The 24,540-nt window shown below is 45.7% G+C and overlaps 1 protein-coding gene across 2 annotated transcripts; it reads left to right on the top strand.

Moving 5' to 3' along the window:
- Positions 1–368: 368 nt before the first annotated feature.
- LOC119974451 (cAMP-regulated phosphoprotein 19-like) lies at positions 369–17,774 on the top strand. 2 transcript variants are annotated; one of them, XM_038813355.1, is made up of 3 exons: positions 369–498; positions 10,185–10,307; positions 16,836–17,774. In XM_038813355.1, the coding sequence occupies exons 1-3, from the start codon at positions 373–375 to the stop codon at positions 17,004–17,006; spliced, it is 420 nt and encodes a 139-aa protein (XP_038669283.1). In that variant the 5' UTR covers positions 369–372; the 3' UTR covers positions 17,007–17,774. The 2 variants fall into 2 exon arrangements, with proteins under 2 accessions (XP_038669283.1, XP_038669284.1); XM_038813356.1 differs by lacking the exon at positions 369–498 and adding an exon at positions 4,501–4,524.
- The last annotated feature ends 6,766 nt before the right edge of the window (positions 17,775–24,540 follow it).

The following is a 24,540-nucleotide window of genomic DNA, read 5'->3' as shown; positions in this document are numbered from 1 at the left end:
TCTGAAGGAAATTAGCGAATCAGATGGGTTTTCAACCACAAGCACCAATGGTTTCACGTTCATCCCGGTTTTTTACTGAATTCAAATTTCACCATCTGCCAGGGCGGGATTCGACCCCAGAGCATTGAGGCTGGGTCTCTGGATCACAAAGTCATGTGACCGCACCACCGCCTTTTGCCGTTAATCCGAGAAAAAAAATGAACACGAACGTTTTCAGATGCGGGAAAATACACTTTACCGGGAAAATATACCTGACCGGGAGTTGAGCGCGGGCCACGGGGCAGGGGCGGTTTAAAAAAAAACCTGAGGTATTTTCGAGAACAGGATGACGTAATAATGTGGGCGGGTCCGGGGCGGGGTGACGGTGTGCGCATGCGGGACACAGCAGTTGCGGAGGGATACGGTCTAGCTCAGACCTGGTTACTGAGGCTGGCGGCGATGTCATCGAGAAGCGAGGCGGTGAGGCGGTCCCAGGAAGCTTCGGCTGAAGAGCGGCAGGTAGGAGGAGGCCGGAGGGGAGAGGGAGGCAGGCAGACAGACAAAATGGAGGCCCGACCCCGAGCGGCGCCCCGACAAAGCTCTCAGGCCGAGTCGGAGGGCAGCCGTACGCCCGATATTGGAGTCAGACTCCCGGGCGGGGAGGGATTGGGAGAGAGGCTTGGCCACCCGGCTGCTCGACGCTGCAGCGCTGGAGTCGGGGAGGGGGGTTTGTAACGTCCAATATCTCCCACTCTCTGGGCCGATGCTGAGGCAGGCTCGCCTCCAGCGTGGATAGTCCAGTCAGCACCTTGCTCCCAGTGCTGACCACTGCCCACGAGTCGGGCCACTGGACCATCTGATCCTGCTCCAGTGCTGCTGCTGCGGGGCCATCTCTGCGACACGCGAGACCCCGTCCCCGGCTGCAGGCATTGACATACGTGCAGACTTTGCATGTACGTCGGATTTTGGGGTTTGCTCTTCTCTGTCTGGGCCCTGATTTGCTGCTTCCATCGAGACCCTTTGCAATGTGCCCAGCCAGGCATCTGTGTCCTCTTACAAGGTGCCTCTTTACTGCACGAAGCAGTATGTGCATTCCTTTTATTGCCATCTCCCATGCTGGTAATTCAAGATCTATTATGTATTTTTAGGTCACTTGTAAAGGAACGGGTCAAATTCAGCTAGTTACTGCCCCATGGGCCTACTCCCTCCCAAAGATGCTAGAAGGAGTCGTTAGACAGTGCTATCTAGTGGTGGCTATCCCGCCTGCCCCCATTAACCCGATCAGCAGTGTTTTTTGTTTTGGTTCTGCCAGAGCCCCTCTGCTCCAGATCGCAATACATTCATGGGCCAAATGTGATGAGCTGAAGTGGTGACATGACTCTGTGACACAAGGGGGTCCGAGCAAAACTGAAGTTGATGATCATAAGGGGGCACTGCCCTCAGTGGCTGGTGTCATACCAGGTGCAAAGGTGGATGGTTGTAGGCCAGTTATTGCAGGATTTTACTGCATGACGTTGAGGGACAGTGTCGCAGGTGCAGTTATCTTTGGCTGTTTCATCAGTGATACTCCCTTCTAAGGTCCGAGATGAGACTGTCGGCTGATAATTGCAGCTCCATTTGCAATTCCTCTGAGAATGAAGCAGTCAATCAAGCAAAATGTGCATAACATTTAGGCTTGGACTGATAAGTGGCAAGTAATATTTGTGCTGACCATCTCAAACTAGACAGCACAACTACTACTCTTGCCATTCAGTGGCATTACCATCCTGAGGGTGTGGGTGGATTATTGTTAGAACCCACATGGGTCATATGGGGTGGGAATGATTAGATTCAGTAAAGCCGCCATCGTCCCAGATGACCATAGGCTTCTGTTTGAATATATCTTTTTCAAATATATTCAGAGTGCTTCAGACAAACAAACCTGCAGATGCTAATGTACAAGTTTATTTATATCAGCATATGCACGTCTGACTGCATTTTGGGTGTATGACGCGCTCGTAGTTGATTAGCTTAGTTCGCCCTCTACAGTGTCGTCTCCCCCCCCCCCCCCCCCCCCCCCCCCTCATTCATTGAACAATATCAGAGAGAATGAATAATTTAATTAAGCAAACTTGCTAAATGTAGTGCAGGTACACATCTCCTAAGTGCCTTTAATGGTCTCCATACGTTAGAGACAGCCTTCAACACCTGTGATGGGTGAGCCTAAATAAGCCTGCATTTTAAAACTGGGAAGCGTGTTTGTGGTGTAGAAAGGGACAGCGTGAACTTTGCATAATCGTAGCTAGTGCTTCGGTTATTTGACCACAGAAACACTTGCAATACAGAAATGATAAAGAATAAGATCATGCCTTGAACTAATGTGGATCCCAAAGAACGCAGCCATCTAGTAGCCCAGCTCCATAAGGTGGAGGATGGAGACTGTTTAAGATTATCTATCTCCTTTTGGATGTGATCTGCCAGATTAGTGCGTGTGTCGCGAGTTGCGTCAATCTGGTAGTTACAAAAGCTGCTTTCCCCTTTGAGGGGGGCGGGCTGACTGATGGTGACAACCTGGGGAATATCACACCTCAGGTGAGGGGAAAGTTTAGAAGTTCATGAATAACCTCAACCAGTATGGGAATTGAACCTGCGCTGCTGGTCTCACTGCATCACGAACCAGCTGTCTAGCCAAGTGAGCTACCGGCCCCAAAGCTACCCCGTGGACCTTGCAGAATATGACCTCCCCCGATAAGGGGCGGGGGATCCCTAACTATCTGGCTATGTATAAATAGTCAGCCAGTAAGGCACCGACTAAGGGAGAGACCCAGTAGAGAGAGCTATGTAATAGTGGTTGTAAAATAAAGTAAGTTTTCCTTTCTACAAAACTCGCTGTAGACTCTTCATGGCCTTATAAAAGTTACTATTTAAATGATGCAGTTTACCCTGACTTCAAAGCGTTTCTACCACTTTCAAGACATAAGTCAGTCTTTTCAGATACTCTTTTTGCTTGGATGACTAGCTCCAGAATCTGAAGTTTGACGCTATATAGAACGAAACAACCCTATCAGTGAACGTTGCCTGCAGTATCTTTTTATATTCTTTCATGGGACATAGGCATCCCTGGCTAGGCCAACATTTTTATTTCTCACTCCTTGTTGACTTGAGAAGGTGGGTTGAACCACTGCAGTCCATGTGTTGTAGGTTAACCCACAATGGGGAGGGAGTTCCAGGATTTTGACCCAGCAACAGTGGAGAACGGTGATATATTTCCAAGTCAGGGTGGTGTGTGGCTTGGAGGGGATCTTCAGGTGGAGGAGCTCCCATGCATTTGCTACACTTGCCCTTCTAGGTGGTAGAAGTCACAGGAGCCTTGGTGAGTTGCTGCCCGTGTGTATTGGTGGTGGTGAGAGTGGAGGTGGTGGTTGCTGTACCAATCAAGCAGGCTGCTTTGTCTGGATGGTGACAAGCTTCTTGCGATGATGGAGCTGCACTCATCCAGGCAAGAGGAAAGTATTCCATCACATGTTGCAAGATTCCTCGCCTCAGACCTGTTCCTGTAGCCAGAGTATTTATATAGCTAGTCCTGTTCAGTTTCTGGTCAATGATAACCCCCAGGGTGTTGATAATGTGAGGTTCAGCAATGATAATGCCATTGCATGTCATGGGATATGGCTAGATTCTCTCATTGGAGATGGTCATTGCATGGCACTTGAATGTTACTTGCTGTTCATCAGCCCAACCCTGAATGTGGTACAGTTCTTGCTGCATATAGGCACGAACAACATTAGTATCTAAAGAGCCATGAATGGTGTGAAGCATTGTGTAAACGCCAGCAAATAACCCCACTTCCAATTGATGGAGGGAAGGTCATTGATAAAGCAGCTGAAGATGGTTGGGCCTAAGATTCTCTTCTGAGGAATTCCTGAAGTGGTTGCCTGGGACTAAGACGATTGACCTCCCAACAACCACAACCATCTTCCTCCAACCACTGGAGAGTTTCTCCCTGCTCCTGATTCAAGGGCAGTCGCTCTCACCTCTGGGGAATCACCTCTTTTGCCCATGTTTTGGCTAGGGCTGTATGAGGTCAGGAGCTGAATGGCCTGGTCGAATCCAAACTGAGTGTCAATGAGCAGGTTGTTTCTGAATAAGTGCTCCTTGATAGTGCTGTCGATGACCCATTCCATGCTTGCTGATGATCAAGAGTGGACTGATGGGGTAGTATTGGCTGGGTTTGATCGGTCATGCTTTTAATGGTCAGGGCGTACCAGAGCAGTTTTCCATATTGCTGAGTCGGTGCCAGTGTTGCAGCTGTGTACTGTTGTACTATTTATAAGATGCAGTGCAGAAAATCTTTCTACAGCATAATCTCAAAACTGTGAGCTCCACTCCCTAGAATATGAAAGAAGCATGTTTTTGAGAATGCCATCATCCTCATTCGTATCGGATTTGCAGTTCCTTCATTGTTGTTAGGTCAAAATCCTGGAACTCCCTATGCAACCACAAGTAACCACCTGGACTTTCATCAGTTGAAGCAAGCTCACCTCCACCGTCTTGAAGACAATTGGGGTGAGCAATAAATACTGGCCCTGCTGGTGTTGCCCATGTCGAGAATTTATTTTGAAAAAGGACAGTTCTAATTTAGACTCGTGTTGCCTCTGATTCCTTTGACAGATTCCTTATATCTGTGTCCTCTGACTCTCCTGCCTCTGGAAGCAGTTTCTTATTGTACTCATGGAAATGCTCATGATGGACATGATGGTCTATACTATAAGGAGTGCAACCCTAATTTCTCCAATGTCACTAAGTCACAAAAGTCTTTCATTCCTGATAATATTCTAGTAAATCACCTTCAATGTTTTAACCATCCTTCGTAGAGCATGATGTGCAGAATAAAACGCAGTATTCCAGCTGGAATCTAACCAGTGTTTTGTAAAGGTTTAGAATAATTTCCTTGTTTTGGACACTATCTTTTTAAGAGGCTTCTGAACTTTTTCCCAGGGCTTTGTTTCTGTACCCTCTTTAAAATTGCACCATTAATTATGTTGCCTCCTCATTCTTCCCCCAAAATTAATCACTTTGTACTTGATTGCCAGTTATATGCCCAGCTCACCAGTCTGCTTGGGTAGTATTTAATGGTGGTTTAGCTCACTTAGCTAGACAGTTGGTTTGTGATGCAGAGCAAGGCCAGCAGAATTCCCATACTGGCTGAGGTTATTCATGAAGGTCCCACCTTCTCAACCTTGCCCCTCGCCTGAGGTGTGGTGATCCTCAGGTTAAATCGCCATCAGTCAGCTCTCCTTCTCCAAGGGGAAAGCAGCCTATGGTCATCTGGGACTATGGTGGCTACTTTATTTAATGATATGGAGATGCCAGCTTTTGACTGGGGTGAGCACAGTACGAAGTCTTACAACACCAGGTTAAAGTCCCAACAGGTTTGTTTCGAATCACTAGTTTTCGGAGCTGAAGCTCCTTCCTTAGGTGAATCATTCTCAGGTGAATTAACCTGGTGTTGTAAGACTTCTTACTGTACCTTATTTAATGGCAGCAGTCAAGGGGGGAGTCTCACCTGAAGAGCTCTGCATGGCTCCTTTTCAGAAAGGCCTGTAAGAACCAGTAAGGCACGTAACTGGGCAACCTTTCAGGGCAGCACAGTGGTGCTGTGGTTAGCCCTCCTGCTTCACGGCACCGAGGTCCCAGGTTCGATCCCGGCTCTGGGTCACTGTCCGTGTGGAATTTGCCATTCTCCCCGTGTCTGCGTGGGTTTCACCCCCACAGTCCAAAGATGTGCGGGGTAGATGGATTGGCCACGCCAAATTGCCGCTTAATTGGAAAAAATAAATGGGGTACTCTAAATTTATATTTTTAAAAACTGGGCAATCTTTCCCTGAACTACTTATAGATCCAGGCACAGGTGAGTGATGGCGGAGGGAGAGGGCTGGATTCCAAGTAGGGGTTCTGTAGCAACGATGGGGATTAGCTTCCCAACACACACACATGATCCCTAGATCACACACTGATTGTTTTTGAATGAGCGATCATTCCTGGGGGCCCACAAGCAACCTTGACATTAATTTTTTTTGGCTTCCTGTCTGGCAAAATGAGGCCCTTAAGTGGGAATTAATTGCAGAAATAAGGACTCCATTGGTGGCAGGAAGGGAAGGCTGTCTGCAGACCTTCTTACTAGAGACTTGAATAGGGTAGCAGTAGGACTGGCAGGGATCCATCTGCCACTCTCCTGCCTGATTAAATGCCTCCTCTCCATTAAACTCACTGCAGGTGGGTATTAAATTCTACGCCTTTCTGAAGTCATTATGTCTTGCTTTATTGTTTACTACAGTTCCAAATTTTATCTATAACTTCATCGCAACATGAATCCCTGAGGACACTGCTGCACACTTTTCCATTCTGGAAAGCTGTTGCTCTTTGCTTTCTGTCCTTTAGCCACTGCATCTTTGTCCCTTGGGTTTAAATATCAGGCATCTTTTTTCTTTCTCTTAGGCTCGCTGGCAAGGCAGCATTTAGTGCCCCTGAAACTGCCGCTGAGCTGCCTACATTCATGTTTACAATTATGATGTGAAGAATGGAGCGGTTTTGGTTCCATTTCAGACGGCAGTTAAGAGTCAACCATGTGTGGGCCTGAAGTCACAATACAGGCTAGACTGGGCAAGGGTGGCAATTTCTAACCCTCAAGGACGTCCGTGAACTGGGGGTCACTTTATGACAATATAGTCGTGATGACTCCTGCTTGCTTTTTATTCCAGATTTTTAACTGAATTTAAATTTGCCGTCGTGGAATTAGAACTTGTTAGTTCGGGCCTCTGGATTATTAGTCCTTAACATAACCACTATACTGCCATACTTCATTAAATTACTTTAGAGCTTCATGGACGCAAACCACACTATCCTCATCAACCCCTCTCTCTCATTTCATTAAAGAACTATGAATTAGTCAAACACAATTTACCTTTAACAAATCAGTGTTGATTTCTATTTAATAACCATATTAATTTGACTTGCGTTATTGTCTCCAAAAATAAACTATTATTTTCCAGGCGAAGATAGCCTCTGTATTCCCCAACCAAAATATCACCTCACTATGAATTTATCATTTACAGAGCCATTTCCCAGTTTTTGCTTTCTATTTCGTTGTCCATCTCTGTATTAGTTACAACGCCTCCAAAATTTTATGTCACCTGTGATATTGGTTTAGCCTCAACTCAGAAGTACATTTATGTAACTGGTATAAGGGGTTCAGCATTTGTCCCTGTCGAACACTGTTCCTACCTTCTGCCAGTATGAGTAAATACCTATTTTTAAATAAATTTAAAGTGCCCAATTCATTTTTTCCAATTAAGGGGCAATTTAGCGTGGCCAATCCACCTATCCTGCACATCTTTGGTTGTGGGGGTGAAACCAACGCAAACATGGGGAGAAAGTGCAAACTGCACACGGACAGTGACCCAGAGCCGGGTTCGAACCTGGGACCTTGGTGCGTGATGCGGCAGTGCTAGCCACTGTGCTACCGTGCTGCCTCAACCTGGGACCTTGGTGCCGTGAGGTGGCTGTGCTAACCACTGCGCCGCCATGCTGCCTCGAACCTGAGACCTCAGCGGCGCGAGGCGGCAGTGTTAACCATATGCGCTGCCATGCTGACAAGAGTAAATATCTTTAACCCCTAATCTTTGTAGCCAGATTGACATTGTACCTTATTAATTAAAATTTGATAATTGGGCCTCCCGCTTTCCTAAATATAATCTATTTCAATGGTATTCAAAGCTGGGCACCCATTTAAATTTTCAATTGTGTTTCAACCATTGACCCTATTCCCTCATAATTTAGTTATTTGAATTAAACTTGTATCGGTGGAACATCATAGCATGTTTTTCTGTACTTCTGTAAACATCTGAAAGTTCATTTGGAAACATTTAAATGATTTACTCCCCTCAATTGTTGCTGAATGTACTGCCACCTCTGGGTTTTAAAAGTGAAATTTTAAACTAGTTTTACAATACAGCTGCTGCCACTTTAGATATGGGCATTCTTAAGTCTGTCTTGTTCCCATCCATCTGCAAACTGGCCCAGTTTTGTAGGCAACATGCAATACTGACCAAGGAAGTCACGGGTTTCCTGCAACTAAGGTGCGACTAAGACGAGACCAATTTCTTGATGGTCCTCTTCTCTCCCCTTAATTTCTGGGTCACAAAACTGCAACCTTATGTCTTGTGATTTTAAAGTAATTGGCAAAAAAAACCAATATAGGCAAAAACTTTTTCACCAAGCAAGTGTTTAAATTCTAGAACGCACGGGCCGAGAGTGTTCAGGTTCAATTGGAGATTTCAAGAGGGATGTAGACTATTATCGGAAAAGGAAGAATGTGCAGGATTGTGGGGAGAGCCAGCGCAGGCAAGAAGGGCTGAATGGCCTCCTGCACTGTCATGATCCTGTGATTTTACTATGGGGCAGGACACAGAGGAGGCAGGCCTCTGGTCTACCTCTCTGCTTGAACCCCAACCTCTCTGCTTGAACCCCATTTTGTTGGCACTAATCTGATCCACATGCTAGCTTTTTAAAAATTAATGTACGGGTTGTGGGTGTTGCTGGTTAGGACAGTATTTATTGTCCATCCCTGGCTGTCCTTCGGAAGGGGTGGTGAGTTGCCTTTTTGAACCGCTGCAGTCCCTCGGGTGCAGGTACACGCACAGTGCTATTTGGGGAGGGAGTGTTAGGATTTTGACCCAGTGACAGTGAAGGAACAGCGAAATATTTCCAAGTCAGGGTGGTGAGTGACTTGGAAGCGAACCTCCAGGTGGTGGAGATCCCAGGTATCTGCTGCTCTTATCCTTCTAGGTGGTAGTGGTCATAGGTTTAGAAGGTGCTGTCTAACATAGCTTGGCGGGTTCCTGCAGTGTATCTTGTAGATGGTAACATGGCTGCCACTGTTCATCTGTCATGGAGGGATTGAATGCTTGTGGAGGGGGCAGTAATCCAGGGGGGCTGCTTTGTCCTGGATGGTATCAAGCTTCTTGAGTGTTATTGGAGCTGCACCCATCCAGGCAATATATAACTTCATATTCTACTTCTTCATGGAACCCATCAGGAAGGGGACAGATTAGATCAGTGACTTGTGCCTTGCAGATGGTGGGCAAGCTTTGGGGGTGGGGGGGGAGCCTTGCCGTAGAATTCCTAGCCTTTGACCTGCTCTGGTAACTACAGCATTAATATGGCTAGTCCAGTCTCTGTTCAATGGTAGCCCCCAGGATGTTGATAAATAATAATAATCAATGTCCCAAGTACATTAACACTGCAATGGAGTTACTGTGAAAAGCCCCTAGTCGCCACATTCCGGCGCCAGTTCAGGTACACAGAGGGAGAATTCAAAATGTCCAAATGACCTAACAACACATCTTTGGGGACTTGTGGGAGGAAACTGGAGGACCTGGAGGAAACCCATGCAGACAAGGGGAGAAAGTGCAGACTCCATATAGACCGTGACCCAAGCCTTGAATTGAACCTGCAACTCTGGAGATGTGAAGCAACACTGTTACCCACTGTGCTATGATATTGTGGATTCCGCGATGGTAATGCCATTGAGTGTCGAGGTGCGATGGTTAGATCATGTCTTGTAGAAGGTGGCCTTGCCTGGCACTTGTGTGGCGCAAATGTTACTTGCCATTTGTTAGCCCAAGCCAAATATTGTCCACCTCTTGCTGTATTTGGACATGGACTGCCTCGTCAACTGATCTAATCTGTCCCCTTCCTGATGGGTTCCACGAAGAAGTAGAATATGAAGTTATATAGTGATCTATCTAAAACCTGATGTCTTGGTAATGGATGTAGAATCAGTTGGTCAGTCGCGGAAGATGAGGAAAACTGGAAAATGTTATAGCTGTACTTTATTTCTCGCTCCAAAGCAAAACTAAGTCCAGAGTTTGAGTCATCCTATATTTTAATTAGCTTAGTTTGGAGCTGAACATCTTGACCTCAGGATTGTCGTTATTTTTGTGTTTTCTCCATCGGAGAGTATTTTGTTAATGGGAATCATTCTCCGATCACTAAAATATAAGTTTTAATTGCCAATTGTGTGCAACACATAAATTGTAATGCAACATACTGAAAGTTTATGCTGAAAGAGACAGTGATTTCAGTAAGTTACAATAAGAGTTATGATCAAAAAGTGTTTGAACTAAATATTGTCCACAAGTTCCCTATTTCTGTTTGCATCTCAGGAAATGGATGACACGGTAATCAATCCTGAAAAGGCTGAGGAAGCAAAACTCAAGTTGAAGTATCCAAAGTTGGGACAGAAGCCTGGTGGGTCAGAGTTTTTGAGGAAACGCCTACAGAAGGATGTAAGTATTTATCAGAAGTAATTTTATGATGTGTAAACCTTGTGGGTGCTTTTTAGATTTTGATCTGAATTATATATATCTTTGTATGTTGAATACATAATATAGTGGGCAGCACGGTAGCATAGTGGTTAGCATAAATGCTTCACAGCTCCAGGGTCCCAGGTTCGATTCCCGGCTGGGTCACTGTGCGGAGTCTGCACGTCCTCCCCGTGTGTGCGTGGGTTTCCTCCGGATGCTCCGGTTTCCTCCCACAGTCCAAAGATGTGCGGGTTAGGTGGATTGGCCATGCTAAATTGCCCGTAGTGTCCTAAAAAGTAAGGTTAAGGGGGGGTTGTTGGGTTACGGGTATAGGGTGGATACGTGGGTTTGAGTAGGGTGATCATTGCTCGGCGCAACATTGAGGGCCGAAGGGCCTGTTCTGTGCTGTACTGTTCTATGTTCTATATTTAGTTGTGTATATTTTTATATGTTATACTGCTGCATGTATACCCATTATAACATTTTTTAAAAGTTTTTTTATTAAGGTTTTGCAGAATTTTTCATAATAAAGCAGTAGTAACCATAATAACGAAACAAACGAGTGAACATTAACATAGTGCAAAAAAAAATATACAATAACAATTAAATAGACATTACCCCACGCGACCCAGTCTTCTCACACCAACCCAATGAAGCCCCCCCCCCGCCCCCAGCGGATTGCTGCTGCTGCTGACATTTTAATTTTCCCCGAGAAAGTCGACTAACGGCTGCCACCTCCGAGAGAACCCTAGCGTAGACCCTCTTACGGCAAACTTTATTTTCTCAAGGCTGAGAAACCCGGCCACGTCGTTAACCCAAGCCTCTACACTCGGGGTCTTCGAGTCTCTCCACATTAATAAAATCCGACTCCGGGCTATTAGGGAGGCAAAGGCCAAGACATCGGCCTCTTTCGCCCCCTGAACTCTGGGTCTTCTGACACACCAAAGATCGCTATATCTGGACTCGGCACCACCTTGGACATTCCCTCGCGAACCCTTGCCAGGACACTCTAAGCTCCGGGCATGCCCAAAACATGTGGACATGGTTTGCAGGGCTTCCCTTGCACCTCATACAACTGTCTTCCACCCCAAAACACTTGCTCATTCTCGTTGCCGTCATGTGTGCCCGGTGGACCACCTTAAATTGAATTAGACTGAGCCTGGCACATGAGCAATTAACCCTGCCCAGGACCTCTGCCCACAGACCCGCTTCCAACTCCTCACCTAGCTCCTCCTCCCACTTGCCCTTGAGCTCCTCCACCGGGGTTTCCTCCGCCTCCTGTAGTTCCTGGTAGATATCCGACACCCTCCCCTCCCCACCCATGTGGCGGAGACCACCCTGCTCTGTAGCGGCAGCGTCAGAAAGGCCACTACCTGTTTTTTCAGGAAGGCTCGTACTTGCAGATATTTAGAGATGTTTCCTGGCGGCAGATTAAATTTGTCCTCTAGCGCCTTCAAACTGGGAAAGCTTCCGTCTATGAACAGATCTCCCATCCTTCTGATGCCTGCCCTTTGCCAGCTATGGAACCCACCATCCATCCTACCCGGGACAAACCTGTGGTTCCCGACCGACGCGCCCCCCCCCCCCCACACCTTCTTGTACCTCCTCCACTGTCCCCAAATCCGCAGTGTCGCCACCACGACTTGTGGAGTAACGGGTCGGCGGGAACGGCAAAGGAGCCGTTATCAAAACTCCCAGACTAGCACCCTTACATGACGCCGCCTCCAGCTACTCCCCCACTTCCTTATTATAACATTTTTTATAGCATCAAATGTCTTTAAATGTTATACGGTTATTTAAGTTAGTTCGCTATACATAGTTGGCAATATACTAAACGGTTTAGAGAGGCAGTGACGTAGGTAGTATTGTATTGGATTAGTAATCCAGAAACTCGGGAATGCTCTGGGGATCTCGGTTCGAATTCAATAAAAATCTGGAATTAAAAGACTAATGTGACAATGAAAAGATTGTTGTTCTGGTTCATGAATGGCCTTCAGGGAAAGGAACGTGCCTTCCTTGAGTGGTCTGGCTGTCGAAGGGAAAACGGTACAGCTATTCAGCTGTAGTGTGCTTCACCCTCATGCTCACAAGCGACTAGGTAAAGACTCTTGTAGTTATGAACAAGGCCTTTATTACAGTTATAACTGGGCTGATGGTGTTTCGTAGCTCACACACCAGACAGCCCCGCTTCCCGCCCTATACAGACAGTCCCGATCCACAGCAATATGGTTGACGTAAAATGGTCCTAGTAAGCCACTCAATTTTAGGGCAATTAGGAATGGGCAATAAATGCTGGTGTAACCAGTGATTTAAAAAATTTTTTTTTTTTTTTAAAGAGTGCCCAATTATTTTTTTTTCCAATTAAGGGACAATTTAGCATGGCCAATTCACCTATCCTGCACATCTTTGGGTTGTGGGGGTGAAACCCACGCAGACACGGGGAGAATGTGCAAACTCCACACGGACAGTGACCCAGGGCCGGGATTCGAACCCAGGTCCTCAGCGCTATAGTCCCAGTGCTAACCACTGTGCCACCGTGCTGCCCCTTGGTGTAGCCAGTGATGCCCACGTTCCATGAATGAATACAAAAGAATTGTCTCGGTGAAAATCTGCTAAACTAAGATTATTGAGAACTTGAATCTCGTGTCATTTTTCTAAAGAGAATTCGCTCTCGGGTTTGCAGTGCTTTTCACAAAGAAATCTGCTTAGTCCTGTATACAAGATGCTGCATTCTTGTTTATATTAGCCTTTCAATAGTGGTGCGACCATACCTTTTTTTTAACTTTCTAAATTCTGCAGTTGTTTGCTTCCTACAGGTTTTTTTAAAAACCCATATTTAATGACTCTTCATCTTGGGTATAATATCAACACTTTGCAAAGACACGTTAAATGTTGCAGCACTGAGTTGGCCTGACCAAGCAATTGTATAATAGTTGCTTGGAAGTACTGAACTTCTCTATTAATATAAAGAGAGACATGCTGTTCAAGCTTTTCATCTTGCACTCTGCTCTCATCAGGACACTGACCTTCAGCGTTAAGGGCAGCAAAACACTGCAGGTCCAGTGAGATTCTCTGAAAGAGTGCAAAATCCAGTGGTATAACTGTAGTGCTTCAGCTGGGATTGAATTCTACTGATGCTGGTTTGACTCACTTGTAACACAACCTTCAGTCGCTGAGGATGCCCCGAATTCAAGGCTGAAGACTATGGATTCTTTTGAGCTACTAGAATTCTGCTTGGTCTGCTGTCTACTGGCATTGAGTGACTTATCAGCAAAATTGCTCACTTATTTACTGGAAGGTCATTGTGTTCAAACAATCTTTTTAAAAAGACTAATTCTGGTTTTTGCAGACTACTAAAATGGTTCATCTCAATGAGGCAATGGCCTTGGTTCTGACATTTTGTCTGGGGGAAATTCTGTTAAATGTCTGAAGCAGGAAAAATATGGTCTTCCACCTATTTCCAGGCAATTGACTAATTCTGCTAATAGGGTTTATGGACTCTTGCTGTGGTCCATATTTTAATCACTAAATATATTTTGTTGTTAACTTGCATTCTTATTCACTATTTACCTCTGCCCTCTGGAAACAGTACATTGCTCACCTTGTCTTCACTCACCTTGAAGATGTCTGCAACCTCTTGCAGTTCTCCTAGTTGGGGAGGAAACATTGGGACCCTCTTTTCTGATCACTCCAAACCTAAGCCATCTCTGGTGACATAAGGAATCCACACTTGCATATTTTTCATTTCTCTTATTGGATGCTCAGCTGCAGAATGACCTAATTAGCAATATACTTAGTAACTTAATCTTATTTTGCTCTACTTTTCCAACGGAATCAAGATTCATCTGGCTTATAATTATCACCATTGTTTTCTCAATTGGGGTGTTACATTTGCTACCCTTGAATTCTCTGGGGCAATTTTTCTTTCGAAAGAATTTTGAAAAACTGTTTCTTGTTTCCTTGCGTGCAAATTGGTTTTCTTCTGTTTGTATTTTGATAACTCATATTTTTTTGACTTTGCATAACCTGCACGAACTGTTCTACCTCCATTTCCTGAAAACTGAGCGAGAAAGTATTTTAGTTTCCTCATTTAACATCAAAGCTTGCCTCCCTTCAGCTTTGTTACCTGATTTTGACTGCCTTCTCGGTGCTAGTCTGACCAAATCATTTTTAAAATTTGGATTCTTACTTTACTAATTTTTTTTTCTCCCCCCCCCTCAGCTGCTTTTTAGAAGTTAAATATTTGGCTATCATTTTTATGTGCTCTATAACCAATGCTTTAACTTCTTTTTAGATGTTTTAGTTTCTCCTTCCATCCATGGACAACCACCTTACTACATGCTCTTTCTTAGTTCATGCACTTGATGTGTACCCTTCCATCTCCAATGTAAATCCCCTGTTGATCTCTTTCTTTCTGTATTTCCCTCCATTTTAATGTGGGCAAGATCGCTTTTATATTTTTCTTTGTCCCCAGTATGTTGTTTTGCCCTCAAACGTTTCCTTCTAGTGATCTAATTGTGTGGTTAGTTCTCTCCCAAGTGCTTCCCCATTTGCTGCGATTCATTATCCAGGTCCAGAGCAACAAATGTTGCTGCACAGTGGTTAGCCCTGCTGCTTCACAGTCCCAGGGACCCAGGTTCAATTCCGGCCTTGGTGACTGACTGGAGTTTGTACGTGCCTGCGTGGGTTTCGTCCCACGGTCCAAAAATGTGCAGGTTACGTGGATTGGCCAAGTTTACTTTCCCCTTCGTGTCCAAAATAAAAGGTTAGGTGCTATAACCCCATTCTGAATTCTCCCTCTGTGTACCCGAACAGGTGCCAGAATGTGGCGACTCGGGGCTTTTCACAGTAACTTCATTGCAGTGCTGATGTAACCCTACTTGTGACAATAAAGATTTTTTTTTAAACGAAAAAAAAAATTTAAAGGCAGGGGTCTGGGTGGGATGCTCCTTCAGAGGGATGGTCCAGACTCGATGGGCTGAATGGCTTCCTTCTGCACTGTAGGGATTCTGAGTATATGAATGTTGCTTTCCTTATTGTAATAATATTGTGACTCGGGAAGAGGGTGATCAAACAATGCAACACTCGTGCAAAACCCCATTCACAACCAAACACTTTTTTGTCCGTTTGGGTAATATAAGTGCAACTAATTTGTCAAAGCTTTTGCCCTCTCCCCGTATGTTTTGATAATGCACCACCTGTAATGCGACTGATACTTTGCTATTCCTCAACTTAATCCAGAGGGATTCTGTTTAGATCACTTCGCTTTTTAAATTTGTATTTTTGGTGCTAATCTTCACACCAGCAATTAAATTATTTCTAGTGCAAGAAGTCTAGCTCCTTACTTTCCTTTTGACTTCAGAAGTAGTAACTTTGGGATGTAGTTTCAGTGCACAAAGGAATTTGTAAAAAATGTTTTTGGTTTTTTATCTCACCAGAGTGAATTAGTCTGTGATTTTATCGTTTGCAATCGGGCAACCATCCTAAATTATTCTTTGAAATGCAAACTGAAACCCTGTATTAGGGGATGAATTAAAATGGAATCGTGTTAGTATTGTCCTATTGTATTCTCCATTAGCAATGCATCAGGATATTGCTTTCTTTTTATTTTAAATTTAGAGTATCCAATTATTTCTTGTCAATTTAGCGTGGCCAATCTGCCTACCCTGCACATCTTTGGGTTGTAGGGATGAGACCCACACAAACACTTGGAGAATGTGCAAACTCCACTCGGACAGTGACCTGGGGCCAGGATCGAACCTGGGTCCTCAGAACCATGTAAGAAGTCTTACAACACCAGGTTAAAGTCCAACAGGTTTGTTTCAAACACGAGCTTTCGGAGCGCAGCTCCTTCCTCAGAGCCATAGGCAGCAGTGCTAACCACAGCGCCACCGTGCCGCCTGTAGGTCTTAATGCGACCATTTGCCAGATGCTGTCAAAGAAGACTTTGGATAATAAATAAACAGTGCTAGAAGGAGAAACCAATGTAGGATTTGAGTCTATACCTCTAACGCTAACTGCTAACTGAGCTAGCTGGGAGTTGTCACTTAAAAGCCTTTGCATCTTGTACTAAAAGACCTACAAAGTGGAAATAGTGATTGCAGATTTAAGTACGTCTGATGCAACAGGGTTTATCCCCAATAATAAAGTAAGAATCTGAAGTGGGATTTGTAGTTCTGCAGGTGCACTCAAGCCATTGATGCTCCTGCTACCAAAGGAAAATCATTAGGATTGATCAGTTGTGTATGAGTTGGTGGCTGCAGTGCAGGTTGAGTGTGTGTTGCAACGGCTCCTAACACCTTTCCAGTCAGTGACAGGAATTAATGTTTTAATTTGCATTTGGAAAACCAATTGCAAAAAGGTGTTTTGCAATGCATAATCTGACAATGAAATTGTTGGCGTGGCTTTCCAAATTGACTATCAAAAGCTAAATGTTTTACAGTAAGTATGACAAGTTTTGAAAATAGAATGATTGCCACAGTGTGAACTGATTCTGTTTATATGTTGCAGCCAAAGTACTTTGATTCAGGAGATTACAATATGGCTAAAGCTAAAATCAAGAACAAACAACTGCCGAACAGTGGAGCGGACAAGAACCAAGTGACTGGGGAACATATTCCCACCCCACAAGACCTGCCTCAGAGAAAACCTTCCCTTGTTGCTAGCAAACTGGCTGTTTGAGACCTGAAGAATGCATAAAACTCTTGTCATTCCTCTTTCCTGCTATTTATTCCTGTGTTTTAGCTTTTTTTTCCTTGTACCATTACATCATGACTGACAGCTTAGATAACTACAGTGCCAAGCTGCTGCTGCAAGAAAGTCCTTTAAACACAGACTAAGGACCAGCCTGAGATTTCATAAACTATAAACCATGCACTGATGACTAGGACTTGATGTTAAAAGTAGGAATTAGTCGATTACAATACTGAGGCACAAATGTACATATAGTAACTTCATTTAGAAGCAGTCCCATTGAGTATTTTTACGGTTTCCAGTTTCCCATAAATTTGTGTAAAGCTAGTTTAAAATCTAGATCGAATTGGGTAAGTCTCTGATTGTTTCTCTTTTTCCATGTTCTTTTTCCATGTTCTTATGTAATGCTGATCTCAATATTGCAATTAACAATCCCTGTGGATGTTAACACTAAAATGGAAATAGCATGTTTGAAAACCAGGATAGCTGGCTGCCCATTCCTCAGCTAATCTTGAGAAACTTTCGAGCTTTAAACCTATTTAAACGTCTGTTAATTGGACAATATTTGTCCACTCTGATATAGCCCTCCTGGAGGTATTTCAATTAAGTACTTTGCCTCTTGCAGTTCTGAATGGTATTGATTAAAGATTGGTAGGTTAGGGCTGTTGTATATCCACGGTAATTGAAATGTGCATGAGCATAGACTGTGCAGTCACTTTGTGCCATTTTTTGTAAATAAAATAGTTTTGGACAATATGTGATCGTAGCTTCCTCCAGCGCTGGGAAGTTATTTGTAATGAATTGATTGTTGCAAATCTTGAGTTTGGCGAATCAACTGAAATTTCTGCACCGTTGAAGTTGCTGTGCTTTAGAACAGTGGTATGCCTCAAGTCCTCCGAACATCATCACTGGGAATGTTCAACTGTCACATTATCACATAGGTGGCACGGTAGCACGATCGTTACTGCTGTTGCTTCACAGCGCCAGGGTCCCAGGTTCGATTAACACTTGGGTCACTGTCTGTGCGGAGTCTGCACGTTCTCCCTGTGTCTATGTGGGTTTCCTCCCGATGCTCTGGTTTCCTCCCACAGTCCAAAGGTGTGGCGGTTTGGTGCTTTGACCATGCTAAATTGCCCTTGGTGTCCCAAAAAGGGTAGGTGGAGTTACGGGGACAGGGTGGAGGTGTGGGCTCAGGTAGGGTGCCATTTCCAAGAGCTGACACAGACTCGATGGGCCGATTGGCCACCTTCTGCATTGTAAATTCTATGAAAAATCTATTATGGCTGCTATCAGATGCAGATGTCATGGTGAGACTTGTGTTACCTCTCAATTGAAACCTTGCTTTCTCCCAAGTTATCATTTACAATAATTCACATGAGTGCCCAGATAATTTGTGCTCAAAGTATATGTGAATATCATGATTACAGGCTTGTGCTAGCATTTGCCAATCACATTCATTTGATGTGTATCAAATTGGCAAATTCCTAGATAAATCTACAATCAATCCAGATTGTGGTCATATTTAAGGTAATTGAATCAGTTATTCCAAATTATAAACTACCAACGGCAAAATGGGCATCATTTTATTGGCTGGTCAAGTTGGTTGCACTGACCTAATGTGGTAAAGAGGTGGTAAGATTAATTGATTTGATAGCAGGATGGGAATGTCCATAGAACCCCTACAGTGCAGAAGGAGGCCATTTGACCTATCAAGTCTGCAACAACCTTCTGACAGAGCACCCTACCTGCCCCCCCCCCCCCCCAACCCTATCCCTGCAGCCCCATCTAACTGCACATCTTTGGACACTTAAGGAGCAATTTAGCGTGGCCAATCCACCTAACCTGCACATCTTTCGGTCGTGGGACAAAATTGGAGCACCCGGAGGAATCCCATGCAGACAGTGGGAGAACATGCAAACTCCACACAGTCACTCGGATGCTAGAATTGAACCCAGGTACCCAGTGCTGAGGCAGCAGTGTTAATTGCATTGCCACTATGCTGCCATTCACTTTTTATGTATATTGCAATAAAATTCTAAACTTAAAATACTAGGTATATATTTTCCTGTCAATTGTAAATATGACTCGAATTTTATATAGGCCGCACGTGTTCTAAGATCAGTACTTCTCAAAATTGAATTCCTCCATGAAAGTCCAATTTACTCTGCAGGCTGTCTCTCTTCCCTCCCCCGCCCCGAACCAAGAAATGGGATTTTGACCGTCCCATTGTCATACAATGGATTATCATGTTGATGTGGCAGTTACTGTGAACAATCCCTCTTGTCATTTGACGAATTATAAAGATCTTTAATGTCTTATCTTTAGTGTAGCACAGTGGGTAGCACTGTTACTTCACAGCTCCAGGGTCCCAGGTTTGATTTGTGGCTTGGTTGACTGCAGGGTCTGCACATTCTCCTCGTGTCTACACGGGTTTCCTCCGGGTGCTCCGGTTTTCTCCCACAAGTCCCGAAAGATGTGCTGATAGGTAATTTGCCTTTCTGAATTCTCCCTCTGTGTACCCGAACAGGCGTGGATTGTGGCGTTTCACAGTAATGTCATTGTAGTGTAAATGTACAGTCTTACAACACCAGGTAAAAGTCCCAACAGCTTTGTTTCGAATCACTAGCTTTCAGAGCACTGCTCCTTCCTAAGGTGAATGAATAGGTAGGTTCCAGAAACATATATATATAGACAAAGTCAAAGATGCAAGACGATACTTTGAATGTGGGCCGTTGCAGGTAATTATGTCTTTACAGATCCAGAAAGAGGCATAATCACAGGTTAAAGACGTGTGAATTGTCTCACGCCAGGACACTCGGTAGGATTTTGCAAGCCAGATGATGGGGGGTGAATGTAACGTGTTGTCGCACGTCAACGCAGAATTGCCGAGCAGAAACTTGTAGCCAAGTTCTGCACGTATGAGTACGGCATCAACCAGGACATTGGATTCATGTCACATCCTACCAACTGTCCTGGCTTGAGACAATTCACACCTCTTTAACCTGTGATTATCCCTCTGGATGTGTAAAGACTTAATTACCTGCAGACTTCCATTCAAAGTATCGTCTTGCATCTTTGACCTTGTCTTATACATGTTTCTAGAACTTGCCTCTTCAGTCACCTGAGGAAGGAGCAGTGCTCCGAAAGCTAGTGACTCGGAACAAACCTGTTGGATTTGAACCTGGTTTTGTAAAACTTCTTACTGTGCTCACCCCAGTCCAATGCCAGCATCTCCACATCAGTGTTAATATAAGCCTACTTGTGACAATAAAGATTATTACTAGAACATACAGTGCAGAAGGAGGCCATTCTGCCCATCGAGTCTGCACCGACCCCACTTAAGCCCTCATTTCCACCCTATCCCTGCAACCCAATAACCCCTCCTCACCTTGTTGGATAATTAAGGGCAATTTATCATGGTCAATCGACCTAACCTGCACGTCTTTGGACTGTGGGAGGAAACCGGAGCACCCGGAAAAAACCCACGCAGACATGGGGAGAACGTGCAGTCTCCACAGACAGTGACACAGAGGGGAATCGAACCTGGGACCCTGGCGCTGTGAAGCCAGAGTGCTATCCCCTTATGCTGCCCACAAATGTGTGGAGGGTAATCCAATTTTAATGTCGGGTACAATTTCATGGCTTTAAGGAGCACGTTTAAGTGTCTAATGTTTTAGGCTGAATATACCATCTTCAGTTCCAGAGAAAGTGACGAATGTTTGAATTTCCAATGTTTTCATTCTGGTCTTTTATTTCATAATGCAAGTGCATTTTAGGAGTAGCAGCAACCAAATGCATGAACAGGCCAGGTAAGTCCCTCTTGGCATTGGAACACCAGCTTTTAAAAGCAGGAAACGTTCCAATTTTATAGATTAGCCCCCATTTTGCCCCCCCCCCCTTTTTTTCCATATGTAGTAGTCTCAATCCATATTTGTGCCTTGTAGATGGTGGGCAGGCTTTGGGGAGTCAGGAGGAGCTTTCAATGTCTGCTTTCGGAGACTTTCCTGGTAAATTTGCAACCATTGTCCTTTTGCGTGAAGTTCTATCTGACTCGTTGCACTCAATTTCCTACTTTCACCTGGTGTTTGAACTCTCAATCATCTATTTGCATGGATGCATTTTAAGAATTCACTTATGAAAGAAAAAAAGGACTTGCATTTATGTGGAGCTTTTCAGATATCCAAAGTGCTTTCTAACCAATTTGAACTTTTAACCAAAGTAAATGTTGGAAATTCTCAGCGGGTTTAGCAGGATCAGTGGAGCGGAGAGAAAAACATTTAATAGGTCAGGTCATGATCTTTTATCAGAACAGCTAGAAGGGTAGTCACTGTTGTAATCTTGAATTTCAACTGGATCGCTTGCATTTTTCTTAAGGGAGTTGGGCTAGTTTCCTTAACCTTTATCATGATCACCTAAATTTAATTGCATTCTGTACTGCACCAAAGTGTCTCATGGATGGGGTAGCCAGACAAAAGTTGAGGTCTGATAAATGCGCTACACTGAGCAACTTTTCTAATTAGTACTTAATACATAGAAAATAGGAGCCAGCAATAGGCCATTCGGCCTCTCAAGCCTCATCTCCCATTCATTGATTACGCCTGCTCATCCAACTCAGTCACCTGTTTCACCCCCCCCCCCCCCCCCCCCCCTCCCCCCACCCCATCCTTTATACCCAAGAGCTGTATCTAACTTCTTAGAAACATACAAGGCAGGATTCTCCGTTGGTTGACGGCGGAATTGAGAAACGTGATTGGGTGGTGAGTCTGTTTTGACGCAAAAATTGGGGTGGGTGCCGATTTCCTGCCAAATCGCAATTCTCCATTGCCTTGACAATGGTGTCAATGTGTTCCCCTCAGGACGTACAGTAAAAGCTGTTGGAATATCAGTAGCAGGTCTGCCCCAGTATTTTCTGGGGCCTCCACAATGCTCCGCCTCCACTGGGGCGAATTCCTGATGTCGAGGTACAGGTACTTTTAAAAATAGAAATAGGTGCAGTGGCTGGTGAGGAGGTAGGACCCAGAAAGGCGTGACAATGGGCTGCTGGTCCTGACACTGGCTTCGGGGTGGGGAGTGGTGACAGTGGGATGGGCTGGGTAATCCTCCCCAGGACTGTGGCGATGTCTAGACACAGGCGACCATTGCCACGGTCTGCAAGGCAGCCATCTTGCTGCGCATCCCACTGACCACCTCCCATGGTCCATGATTCTACAGAGTGACACTGGCTGCATGAATGCCCCTGCACCCCAGCCTCTGTCATACCATGGTTGCTACCCACCAGCAGGGTATCATGTGGCCCACCTAAGGGCAATGCCTGAAGTAGCCCCTACACGGGGGCTGTGAAGTGTACCACTGGCATAGGAAGTGCTAGTTGACGATATACCTAGCAGCAGAGGCCACTGGGGGAGAGGGGGCACGTGTCCACAGTATAAACCAGAACTACCGTGTAGCCCGGTGCACCTGGTTGAGCACTGGGGTAGACACCATGCTAACATCGGCTTTTCACTCACTGCAATTAGAATACAACCAACACTGGTGGCCTTCCTCCTAGTTGCCACAGTTCTGGGAGATGCCTTGTGGCTGTGCAAGCTGGAGTTGCTTGAGGAGGAGGAAGCTGCAGCTGCAGAGCATAACCCAGAGGAACAGAAGGCAGCCACTGACAATGGAGAGTCGGCTGCCCAACTGGTTGAGGGGGAGGTGCAAAGGAGGTGCTGCATGCACCTGTCATTCGAGGACCAGGCTTGCCGTCGATAACTCCGGCTGAACAGGGGGACAGTGTGACATATCTGACAGATCATGGTGCACCTGCGTCCCGCTCCCACTGGCCGTCAAGGTAACGGTCACCCTGAACATGTATGCCACGGGGTTCTTCCAGGCACTGAGTGGAGACCTGTCTGGGTTCTCAGAGCTCAGTGCACAGGTGCATCTGCGCCCTCACGGAGGCCCTATATGCCCAGTTGGCACAATACATCCATTTCAATGTGCACCAAGCCCACCAGAATGCCTGGGCAGCGGTGTCTGCACCATCGCCAAGATGCCCCGGGTCCAGGAGGTGATTGACGGGATGCATGTCGCCCTACGAGTACCTGCAGATGACACAAACTGAAGGGGGTTCCACACGAATGTGCAGCTGATATGTAACCATCAGCTGCAAACCATGCATGTCTGTGCCCGATACCTGGGCAGTGTGCAAGACGCCTTTATCCTGGCACACATTGACTCCCGGCCTCTTCGAGGCACACCCACGGCTGGGTGGCTGGCTCCTGGGTGACAGGGGTTATCCAGGATTATTATTATTACCCACTGTGGTAATGGCTGATGATGCCCATCTGGAGCTCACAGTGTTAGACAGCAAGCAGGGGGTGGGTAGCTGGTGGCTTCAGTGGCCAGGGCACCCGGCCATGGCGGCCAATATGGGTGCTGGCATGTGGTGCAGGGTGGGGGTCCGGATGCCCTCTGGGAGGGGGGGGGGTTACAGGTGTGTGGGACAGGGGGTTGATGCCAGGGGCACAGTGCTGCCTACTCACCCTGGCTGCCCTGAGGAGGTTGTGCAGTTTCTTACGGCACTGCTGGCGGGTCTGGATGGTGTTGCTCCTGGTACTTAATGCCTCTGTCACCTGTCCCCAGGCACGGCGAAAGGCGGCGGCTGGTGGCCTCCTTCCCAGGTCGGGGTACAGGATGGCCCGCCATTCCTCCACGGCATTCACCAAAGAGAAGGAATTGGTGGATGTTGAGTCTGGAGAAGGGTGTGTAGATAGCCTGGGTCACATTGAGATCCAAAAAGACGAGGTGTTGGGCGTCTTTAAAAATATTACGGTGGATAAATCCCCAGGGCCTGATGGGATCTACCCCAGAATACTGAAGGAGGCTAGAGAGGAAATTGCTGAGGCCTTGATAGAAATCTTTGGATCCTCACTGTCTTCAGCTGATAGAACATAGAACAGTACAGCACAGAACAGGCCCTTCGGCCCTCAATGTTGTGCCGAGCAATGATCACCCTACTCAAACCACGTATCCACCCTATACCCGTAACCCAACAACACCCCCCCCCCCCCAACCTTACTTTATTAGGACACTACGGGCAATTTATCATGGCCAATCCACCTAACCCGCACATCTTTGGACTGTGGGAGGAAACCGGAGCACCCGGAGGAAACCCACGCACACACGGGGAGGACGTGCAGACTCCGCACAGACAGTGACCCAGCCGGGAACCGAACCTGGGACCCTGGAGCTGTGAAGCATTTATGCTAACTACCATGATGTCCCAGAGTACTGCAGAATACCCAATTTTGTTCCTTTGTTTAAGAAGGGTTACAAGGATAATCCAGGGAACTACAGGCCAGTGAGCCTTACGTCAGTGGTAGGGAAATTACTGGAGAGAATTCTTCGAGACAGGATCTCCTTCCATTTTGAAGGAAGTGGACATATTAGCGAGAGGCACACGGTTTTGTGAAGGGGTGGTCGCCAACTTGATAAGAGTTTTTCGAGGAGGTCACAAAAATCGTTGATGCAGGTAGGGCAG

Source organism: Scyliorhinus canicula, chromosome 12 (genome assembly GCF_902713615.1).
Source record: "Scyliorhinus canicula chromosome 12, sScyCan1.1, whole genome shotgun sequence".
NCBI lineage: Eukaryota > Metazoa > Chordata > Chondrichthyes > Carcharhiniformes > Scyliorhinidae > Scyliorhinus > Scyliorhinus canicula.
The sequence above is the reverse complement of the archived record's forward strand: the minus strand, read 5'-3'. Positions and strand labels throughout refer to the sequence as shown.

Excerpts from the sequence above, each read along its gene's own strand:
- LOC119974451 (XM_038813355.1), top strand. The coding sequence starts at position 373 with ATGCGGGACACAGCAGTTGCGGAGGGATACGGTCTAGCTCAGACCTGG. Across the intron at positions 499-10,184 it reads CTTCGGCTGAAGAGCGGCAG|GAAATGGATGACACGGTAAT; the intron begins GTAGGAGGAGGC and ends TTTGCATCTCAG. Across the intron at positions 10,308-16,835 it reads GGAAACGCCTACAGAAGGAT|CCAAAGTACTTTGATTCAGG; the intron begins GTAAGTATTTAT and ends TATATGTTGCAG.